Source organism: Magallana gigas, chromosome 4 (genome assembly GCF_963853765.1).
Source record: "Magallana gigas chromosome 4, xbMagGiga1.1, whole genome shotgun sequence".
Lineage (NCBI taxonomy): Eukaryota > Metazoa > Mollusca > Bivalvia > Ostreida > Ostreidae > Magallana > Magallana gigas.
The window spans coordinates 42,119,875-42,131,227 of NC_088856.1; the positions used below are offsets into that span (position 1 = coordinate 42,119,875).

Genomic DNA, 11,353 nt, shown 5'->3' on the forward strand with positions numbered 1-11,353 from the left:
CGTTACAGGGCAGTAAACTTGCTATCATCTTCATAGTTAACTCTCGTTTATATATGATTGACAAAGAATGACAGAAAGACAGGGACAGAGGGACAGCTTACCTTAGACCTGTATTATAAAAACTGTACAATAATGCTGTAATAAATTGTATTGCCTAAATTTTATTCCTGTCAACAAAACGAGGAATTTGACAATAGGTTTACAATAACTTATAGTTTTTAATCCAATATGAAAATTAACACAAAACTGATGTCTTGCATGGAACTGCTGAAGGATTCAAAGCTAGTAAATTTGTGAAGTGGCCAGAAAATTCCCAACATATGTAAAGTTTGTATATTGCATTCAGTAACATTGCTTCACGTTCTAATTATCAATATATTTTTAATATTGTCAACAAACGTCACTTTTCAATTAATTATAGATAGATAGATAGATAGATAGATAGATAGATAGATAGATAGATAGATAGATATAGAGGATATCTATATTGTGTGATTTTATATTTGCTTTATCCAACGAGTTGAAATGGTGTATATATTCGCGAGGCTTGCCGAGCGAATATATTAACCATTTCAACGAGTTGGATAAAGCAAATATAAAATCACACAATTATAGATGTTCTATTTATCTCATACAATTTGATTTATATTATGAAGCTTTTGAGACAGTCCCTTGTGTGACCCAAATTGGATTTTTTTTTCAAAGATTAAAAACGATGATGCAACGTTGTGTTATGCGGCTATTGTGACCTTGCGCAATACAATTTAGTACGTCATTCCTGGGATAAATCTAACTGTTTTAATGTAAAGTTTCACTGAAATAAACCTTAAAATAATTTTTTAGCTCTAGATAATTTTTCTTAGAGCTTATTCACTTGATTAAATGGAAATTCCGATTAGAAGACTTGAATAATGTATGTCAACAAATTGACATACACAAAGTTGCGAATGCTCGTTAGTTTGAATTGACTCGAACGAGGAACAGTTGTTGATGCATGATGTTTAATAAAACAAACACTAGGCTAGCCTTATGATTCAAGAATAAGGATGCTTACTGGTGGTGGAATAAAAGTCTCATGAAACATTATTTCGGTAAGTTCTTGTATATAAACACAACCAGAGCGCTCTGTTTTCATCGCGTCGTCAGGATGAACTCGATCCTTGATAGTTAACGTAATTTGTAACTGTGTTATATAAACTTCACAAAGCAAATTGAAAGTTGGAAGTGGGCTAAATTTATCAAAAATGTTGACAAACAAGAAAAAAGGGTCTTGTGGTTACGGTTTTGAATAACTTTGCAAAAAAGGTAGGGGGGGGGCTAACCTTCCCCCCCCCCCCCTCACAATAGCCCCCCGGTTCCGACGCCTGTGCTACGCAGTTATGTGTTTTCCTTCATATTTGTAACTTAGACAAAATCAATTTTATATAAATTTTTGTAGTAGATATAGTTATGTTGAAAGTACTAGCAAATTTTCGAAAATAGGTCACTGAAGCCTTGAAGCGAGGGGCTGTGTCAAAAGTAGTTCCGACCGGAAGTATTTGATATAGCATCACCCGTGTGATATAGCAAAGGTTTATCACACGGGTAATATACACCACACGTATGAGATAAAGATAGATAGATAGATAGATAGATAGATAGATAGATAGATAGATAGATAGATAGATAGATAGATAGATAGATAGATAGATAGATAGAAGGTAAAATAAGAAAACACGAAAAACGTTCAATATAGCGAAGCTATATACAGCAAAACTCGTTTAGAGCGAATTTCAGGGGACCACAGAAAAAATTTCGTTATAGCCGTAATTCGTTATACGTTTATAGCGAATTCGCAATTTTTTATAGTGAATTCGCTATAAAACTGCACTTAAGGAAGGAGTCTTTTCTGGTTTTCGACTTGTCAAACGTAAATTTGATTAATTGTTAATTAAATCAAGATGAAAGGAAATTGAAATAGCATATTTTTCTTTCTTTTTTATTATCATACGACTTGGCATAGAAAAAATATTCAATGTTTAGAATCTAACAAGGACTATATTTTTGGCGTAATATTGGCGTAGGAAAATATCACATGTTTCGCAATTCAGAATTGCTGCAGATTAATGAATTGGTTTTAGCATTTTAAAAACAATAGCATTAATGTTTGATTTTATTTACTAATGTGAACTTATGACATGATACTTGGATTTCAGAATATGTTTTTAAGATATGATTTCCCTATCAAATTACATTTTTATAAGCTTTTTAAAGCGCCCATTCTATACATTGATTTTAGTGAAAAAATCACTAAAATCAGTTTTTCTCTCTTATAAAATGGTCAATATATTAACTTTTTTGTCAATTTATATCTTTATATAAATTCTTCATTATACATAAAAATCAGAAATATCTTATTATTGGAAGCGTACAAAAATTATCAAAATTTCTTCAAAATTTAAGAAAATTAGAGGAAATGCGGGCTAAGCAATATCAGTTTTAGTATAAATATTTATTCCAATTTAGTAGAATAAGCTGATAGACATTCTGATACTCTATCATTTCATTGAAGAATAGAATCTTCAAATCTTAAACAAATTTCTACAGGTCTACAAAGAGCTACACTTATTTTTACCATCCTTTACGTTGAGGAAAAAGGTAGTGACCTTGACCTGACATTTCTGCGGAAACAAAAAGGTCAAATTTGATTAAACTGATAGAATCATTTGGTAATATGATCCGTTTGACTGTGTCAAAATTTCATGAATTTCTTATTATAAGAAGTATGTTTGATGACGAGAAGACTCCTTCCTTAAGCTGACAATTCTTCAAACTATTGTACGTTAATAGAGACCATCGTCAGTAAAAAGAAATAGTCAATACAATATTAAACTTTATTCATGTGATTGTTCAATTCAACGATATTGTGCGTAATATCTAATCTGTTTTTTTATTTTTTAAATGTTTTAACTAGCAAAAATAAAGAAATAAAACTTATCATTATTCGTCATTTAACTTCATACCACAAACAAGCAACCGGATACATGTCTGGCAAATTAAAAATAGAAAAAATTCAATAAAGATATATATTTATAGAATTTCTTTTTATTGTGGTAGACAATGAAAGTGTATACAATTTATTAACGTTTCTTTTATTGTGGCAATCAATAAAAATAAATTAGATTTACAAACATAGATACATGAACATGTGTTCACGGCATAAACCGGTTTTTATCTCGGGCATTATGCCACGTTAAAGTAATTATCGTCGAGTTTTGACTGTTTTGATTTACTGGCGTGTATGAACTTTTCAATTTCACATAGATAAGTAAAGAGACGTTCTGGGGCATTTTCACTTCTTTCAAGACATTGCCTCAACGAATGAATATAGTTAATGCCATCGTCCGGATTTGGAAGATCTGTTGATTCTACGAGTTCGTCATCATTGTCGCTATCGGCGCTGTTTGGTTCGGAGTTAACACCAAGAATATCGTTGACGATGTCATCTTCGGATCTTGTCTCAACACTTATCACGTTCTCGTCCACACGAACAATATCTTCAAATGACCCGTTGAATCTCTGAGCATACAGCGCTAACGGAACATCATCATCGTATTAAACACTTTACTATTTACATCACTACACAAGACAAATTTAAAATTCTTACGTACTTTTATTAATAAATTTTGTTGAAAAAATATATTCAATATAGGAATTTTCCCGTATCTTAAATGAATTTTTTAGTGAAAAAAAATTCGTTATAGGAATGATAAAAAACGTTCAAATTTCATCAGCTGGGATCTTAAAATTACTTCGTTATAACCATAAATTCGTTATAGCCGTGTTCGTTATACGCGACAATTTTATAAAGGATTATATAAGGACTTTGCCGGGACTTGAAAAAAAAATTCGTTAAAGCCGTAAATTCGCTATATTCGTGTTCGTTATAAACGAGTTTTGCTGTAATGGTAACATAGTAACGTGACGTCAAAAAACTTGAACGTTGAACGCCTCAAAAATCCCTTCATCAATCTTTTTATGGTATACTAGATTTAGCTGTCGATATCACGTGATAGATAAATATTCATGATGATACATTACTTTCCTGGTAGGAAAATGAATATTTGTTATTGATTAATATTAGATATTTTTATTACGTGACCGAGTTGGGCATTACAATTAACAGCATAAAGGTAACTGCAAATTTATTTGAAACTTTTTAATCAATTCTATTGTCAATTTAGGTGAAAGTAGGCGGAGTTGTCAAAGATGAAAAGTGTGTGAGTGAAAATTATGTGTTCTTCGATTTCCAACCTTTGTTTAATTGAGTACTTTTGTATGTAATGTGAAATCTTTTTATGGTATACTAGATTTAGCTGTCGATATCACGTGATAGATTAATATTCATGATGATACATTACTTTCCTGGTAGGAAAATGAATATTTGTTATTGATTTATATTAAATATTTTTGTTACGTGATCGAGTTGGGCATTACAATTAACAGCATAAAGGTAACTTTTATCAGTAATCAAACACATGTATTTTTCACGTCATTCCAAATTGACACAATTATAGCGCGTATAGCTTTAATATTTGAGGAATTTCAGCTGCAAAAGCTAATATATTTAAACAAAAAAAAAGTATATAGATATTTAACAAACTTTCTTACTAGCAAACCTTTTTATTTGTACAATCAAAAACACATAAAACAAATAAAAACCAATGCGGATACCATTTATAGCTGATGATATTGTACCATAACTTTCAAAAGTAAATATCACACATAGATTAACACAGTCTACAAATATAATCAAACGTAGATAGTCTGTTTACAAATATTATCTTTATACAGTCAGTTTGATACACACACGTATGAGTAAACAGCTAACGTTTACACAATATATAAACAGACAATCTGTTGTTATATTAGACATCAGTGCAGATTATTAAGATGTAGAAATACAATGTTGAATATATTATGGATTGGGAAACCCAGTTTTCACAACGAGTATTTTAACAAACACTTTTCTTTAGTTGCAATATTTGATTTTCTTAAGTTTACATTGTGTACTCTCAGCAACGAAGAGGTTGTCTCTGGCGTCCACAGATAAACCCCATGGACACTGTAAATCACAGTTGTCAATGAAGCAGAGGAACTGTCCGTCCTGGTCTATGACGTGGATTCGAGGGTTGTCACAGGCGGCTACCAGGATCCTACTTTGGCTGTCTGTTGTAATACCGTACGGTTTAAACGACCTTTTGGTACTAGAAGGAGGACCAGTGAAGGTAAACCGGAGTTCCCCGGACTGATTAACCACCACTACGGCACCGGCCATCCAGTCAGCGACACAAATATCTAAGTTCTTGTTCTCTTTGATGTATTTAATGTCACAGGCTGAATAGAGCGGTTGTCCCTTATCATTAAATTCAATAGTTTGTTTCTCTTTTAAGCCAGAGTAACGCACAATTTTTGCTTTTTGATTATCATCACTGTTCATGACAACAAGGAGGTCATCAGATGAGGTACAGCATACATTGAGAGGTTTCCACCCCTGTAGTTTGATCAGTTTCTGTACATCTGTAGTCTTCACCAGGTTGATAGATCTATCTTCTTCATCAGTATAAACTAGGTATCCGCTTTCTGTAACTGCTATATCCCCTGGCCAGGTCCCTGACCTGGTTTTGACTGACTTCATTAGTTCTCCTTGCATATTGTAGAGTCTCATGATACTGTCAGAACCACTCGTCCAAATATGTTCATCACTAAGACATGACACACTGCGTAGATAATTTTGTATTCCATATCCGGTATTTATATCTTTGACAATTATATCTTTGACAATTCGTGGTTCATCAATTAATGATTTGTATGAAGCAGAAGTGTCAGCACCTGGAGCATCCATTGTGTTTTTGTGTGCTTCAATGTTCATAGAAAACGAAGAAAGAGAACCAAACTGTTCATATAGCTGTTCTTTGTTGATCTTCTGAGGAGTAAAACTTGGTAAAGAAACTTTGAGTTTTGGAGGCAATTTTCTAAATTCTGTATTCCTGGATTTGTAGGCAGTGACGAGGTTGATATCATTAGAGTTCAGTAGTTTCTCTAGATCAGTAGTACATTGCACGATTTCAGAAATGGTGAGTTTAATTTCATTTTCTTGTTTATTTAGAACAGCCAATTGTTTTAAATCCATTTCGTCAAGATTGGATATAAGATTCTTTATGATAATGTCTACTTCTGTGTGCAAGTTTTCTCCATGTTTATTTATTGCAGATGTGAGTTTCTGAGAATTTTTGTTCAGATCAGCTTTTTGAACTGATATGTGAGACACAATCTCCTGATAATTAGGATTAATGGACTTTTGCAGTTCTTGTAAATCTTTTTGAATGGCATCTTTTTTGTCTTCAAAGTATTTTAAAATCTCAGTAAACTCGTGACCTTTATGCTCAGAGGAAGCACATGTTGCGCAGATAGAAATATCACATTCTTCACAATAAAGTTCACATACTTTTGTGGAATGTTTCTGACATTTCGTAGTTAATCCACGCTTATCAAATGGAACAACTCTGTGTTCTGTAGATTCATCTAAGAGATGGTCCCCTACACAGGCTTTACATAGATGTATGTGACAAATGCCACAGTACAAAGGGGGGACCGGGGTATCGCAAAGTTGACACCTTACCACGTCCTGTGCACTACGCCGGGGGTCCATAGTCAGACAATTTTTTTTTATCGCAGGAAATCCTGAAAAGAAATTTACACTTTTATAAATTCATCTTTTCATTATTCCTAACATTCGTTCATTACACATTACTACTTGTGCTACCAAGTCAAGATTTCTCTTCTCACTTACATGTACATGCATAATCAGAGGTTAAACTTATATAGGTATATAAAAGTGGGTGTAAGAGTGAGAAGGTTATCAGATTAATGACTCACCAATCGGAGGTATTAAAATTAAAGTTTGCTAAATTCTGTATTATTGATATAAAATCAATCCATGCTTAATATATAATAGTTTTTACACACTGCTTAATTAAACTGTTATGTATTTGTGTGCAAGTTTAACAAACATCGCAATCTACTGACCTACATTATCGGTGTGAACCTTTGTCCAACATGGCCACCCCAGACTTTGTAACTACTTCCTCGTCTGTTTACCTGTATTAGATCACGTGATTAGTAACACGGCAGGTGATTTAACCCTGGGCGGATCTAGGAATGATTCTCTTTCCCGGTCCTTCGCTGCGCTTTTATTTTAATGCTTCTTTAGTTTATTTTATAAGCAATAACAAAAACATAACTATAAGAGTCTATATTCGTATAAATAATTTATATAATTATATTTTAATTTATATTACAAAAATAATACAGACAAAAAATTATCTCAGGTTGTTTTATAAGTCTATGAAGAAGATAGGAATACGGTTTATATTTCCATCAACTAACTCAATATTTACTACTGTCTAATATTTCTAATATTTTTATAGTACATAGAAGGAGGTAACATAAATTTTAGATGACTGTCTTGTATTTTCCCCATTTGTTTCACATTAACTTCTTACTAAGTAAAAAACTGATCACTGATTTAGAAATAGACTGAGTTACCCCTCTTTAACCTTAGTCTAAAGGGTTCTAAAAACCACGTAATTTATACATTTCCCAACAAAATAGCTATATTTTTACTCATTTCTGAATGTTACACAGCTAAAAATCATAACTTTTTACAGTTACCAGTTCATTCCTGTTTGGATTCTTTACCCAAAAATGTGATTGACACCTAAAGGTTTCCATGCTCTTACATTAGAATCAGCACAGTGGAGATAAATAAATATATTTGTTATACTTTCATGTTAAATACTGAAATCTGATTGGTTTAGAAGCAGTTCATAATCTGTTCTATTACCCTCAGCGTTAGCAACGCACTTAGAAACGGGAAACATTACGAATCGTTACATGCGCGAAAATCATGCGCGTACGGTTCGCCTTAGAATTCACGTTATTCCTATCTAAAAGCAGTGATGTTTTCTTTAACATTTAGACATTCAGTATAACAAAATAAATAGTGCCTGTTTGGGAGGATAACAGTTGAAATTGACACCCCTCGAAAACCATTGTCAACCTCCGCTTCGCGTCGGTTGACAATGGTTTTCCCGGGGTGTCAATTTCAACTGTTACCCTCCCAAACAGGCACTATTTATATAATGTAGATTTATAGCTTTCAAATAGAATATAAGATATATACATGTAAGGGATAAGTTTATTTGGTTAACTATAAATAAATTAAAATAAATGTTACACCTGATATTTCACTTTTATAATACTTCTCCTCATCTCGACACAGACACAAACATGTAACAACAATCATATTATAGTTGGGGGATAGTCTCTCTATCCGAACGTAATATTTTGCAGTGGAACGTCATAGGAAGAGGAATGACGAACGGCTTAATTAATGATGATCAATAAATCAACGCAAGTGAAACATTTCACTGATACTCCCACGTTTATAAGTATTAATTTTACTCGTTATAAACTTTCGGTTTGGTCTCTTTTTTTTTTCTTTGAAAGCATAATGGCATTCATTGTATTTTGACAGAAACAATAGTGATTATAATATTTAATATTTCAGTGGTAAAATTTTACAACTTCTAAATATTTAGTCAAATTTAAGTACACTTTTTAAATGTTGCATTTTTTGTCGGGGGCATTACATACTTCATAATTATTGCTTTAGAAGAAGTTGATCCCTCAATTATATTTATGTGTCTAGAATATGTTATTATGTTGACTTGTTGTAAGTATGCAATCTATATCATAATGCTCGTCATCACTTTCTTAAATGATCATTTTTGATTTAACTAGTTGGTTTGGTTTAATCATTTTAAAATCAAACACAGCTGAATCATTCAGAAGGAAAACAAGGTTGACAAAAATATGCTTATAGTCGTAGTATGAAAATGTTGGCATAAACTTTCTATAATCTATAATAATTGTGTACAGTTTTGTGTATCTGCCAATTGATAAGATATAGGAAGTGTGAGTACTACAAGTTAATTGGAAAAGACAAATACATTAACCATTGTACATGTTTTCAATCACAATTTCATAGAGTTATGAGGAAACTTTTTTACCCGATTGTGCAATTTATTAAATAAATTTTATTCCAGCAGTTTTATCAAATTTCCACAGTATATAAATTTTTAGCAGTTAAAGGTCTGGCACGAAAGCCAAGAAACTTGAACAACTTTAATCTTGCTTTTTAAAACTTCAGAAATTCAGTTTACTGATGTATACGATGTACATGTGGATGATGCTAGAGAAGTTCTGGATGGCGATGAAAATATATGTATTTCCTAAAGAAGAAGAGCTTTCTATAAAGATATAAATTTAGCAAAATATTAAGACAGTGTCAAAGGTAAAATACATGGAATTTTTCTATGCTAAATAATTGTCTAGAAAAACTTAAACCATCGTATCTAAAAATTGAAGGCATTTAAATCCAATGATTAATGTGTTTACCATCCTGTCTTTTTAAGCATATATACATACATGTACATGTATGTAAATGATAAATTCAATATGACCTACGTAAATCAGGAAGTTAATGCTAGGGCATTAGAATCAATATTGCCGATTGAACAGACCTGCTAGCTTTGCGAAATAGTTACCAGACGTTACAAAATACACAATTGTTCTATAAATCGCTTCGCAATAACTACAGTTTACAGAAAAATAGATACATGTATCTATATTTTCTTGTGTCTAAAGAAATTTGCTTACTTTACAACAAAACAATCAATTCATTTTAAAAAAAGGACAATTAAATAGTGTTATGATCAAATGTAGATGCTTTCTTTTTACAAAATAAAAAAAACCATGCACGTTGCGGAGAAACCCTTTCACGGTTACTGCAGTACTGGGGTTTTTTTTCAGGGGGAATTTTACTGCAGTTACATGAACCGTGAAAGGGTGTCTCCGCAATGATCAATGTTCATCCCGAGTTTTTTCTTCATGATGGGTTATGAATGATGTTTAAAAATTCTTTATGACGCTTAGAACTCTCATTAAATGGTTTTAGCGTATGTTGTTAGCTCATTTAAATACAAAGTTGACAATTTGACATTGTAATTTAATTTATGATTAATATAAATGTTAATGTAAACTTTTATTAAAGGATACATATAAATAATAGAAAAGAAGAGAGAGAGAGAGAGAGAGAGAGAGAGAGAGAGAGAGAGAGAGAGAGAGAGAATAATAACTAGATCTGACACCAAGTTCAACTACCTAATATATTCGTCTGAACATTATCCAATTTCTCATTTAAACCTAAATCAAAGGAAATCAGTTACAATCCGGCTTTGACGGCTTATTTGCAATAGCTGCATTATCAGATTATAACAAAATGGCTGCATTATCAGCTTATTGAAAAAATAAACTTTGTTCTCTTTTTATAGTTACGGGAGGTAGAACGTTCGATTAAAATTTTCAAGGTTATGACTTAGAACCGGGTTTAATAAAACAACACTTCGTTTTAAGATGTTCAAATTCTCAAACAACTTGTTACATATACACATGTAGCTTCTTTCGAGTCAATACCATGCTCGCTGCATGATATATATATAAAGGATTTGGTTGATATCGAATCGTAACTTTTCGGTTGTAACCGTTGCCGAGCATATATTTGATGATCTTCGTTCAGAAATGCCAGTTTGTAAAAAAAAAAAAAAAAAAAAAAAAAAAAAAAAAAAAAAAAAAAAAAACAGGTTGCACCATTGTCTATTCAAGTAAAATAGCAGTAGCTAAAATAGGAAAGACTGACTCTTGAAAATGACTTTCCGTGAAAATTTTCTTGACTGAAGTGCCAAAAGTATACCAATAATCTCCTTGAATTCACGATATATTTCATTGAAAACCAAAATTTTTCATCGGTTTTAAAAAATTAATATACTACTTAGTTAGATACGGATTTTTATTACTATTTAGAATTAAATAATATATATTGCACCTGCACCAACAAATCGACAATATTCTATTTCTAAGTAATTTATTAATTTTAAAAACCCATTAAAATGCTGCGAGTTATGGCCTTACGCGTTAAGCTATTGAAAAAACAAAATATTAAAGTTAAATTAAATGACATCAAAAACGCTTGTTTGATTTATTTAAAATATGCTACTTTTTCTAATCAACGATGCATAACTTTAGACCACATACCTTAAATTTAAGAAAATGCAAACTTCTTGTTAAATTGAGACCATTTTGAAGAGGAAGATCAATTGATATTTGAGACATATGTGAAAAAATCGCCCTCCCCCATCCCCAATTTATAAAAAAGAGGGAAAGAAAGAACTAACAGAGCTTTGAGGACTTA

The 11,353-nt window shown here is 31.8% G+C and overlaps 1 protein-coding gene across 2 annotated transcripts; it reads right to left on the reverse strand.

The window, feature by feature from the left end:
* Positions 1-4,654: 4,654 nt before the first annotated feature.
* LOC117686625 (tripartite motif-containing protein 2-like) lies at positions 4,655-7,152 on the reverse strand. Of its 2 annotated transcripts, none has more exons than XM_034461979.2 (2): positions 7,069-7,152; positions 4,655-6,723 (listed from the first exon to the last, which is right to left on the reverse strand). In XM_034461979.2, the coding sequence occupies exon 2, from the start codon at positions 6,689-6,691 to the stop codon at positions 5,012-5,014; it is 1,680 nt and encodes a 559-aa protein (XP_034317870.2). In that variant the 5' UTR covers positions 6,692-6,723; positions 7,069-7,152; the 3' UTR covers positions 4,655-5,011. The 2 variants fall into 2 exon arrangements, with proteins under 2 accessions (XP_034317870.2, XP_034317871.2); XM_034461980.2 differs by having other exon boundaries at positions 7,073-7,150.
* Between the last annotated feature and the right edge of the window lie 4,201 nt (positions 7,153-11,353).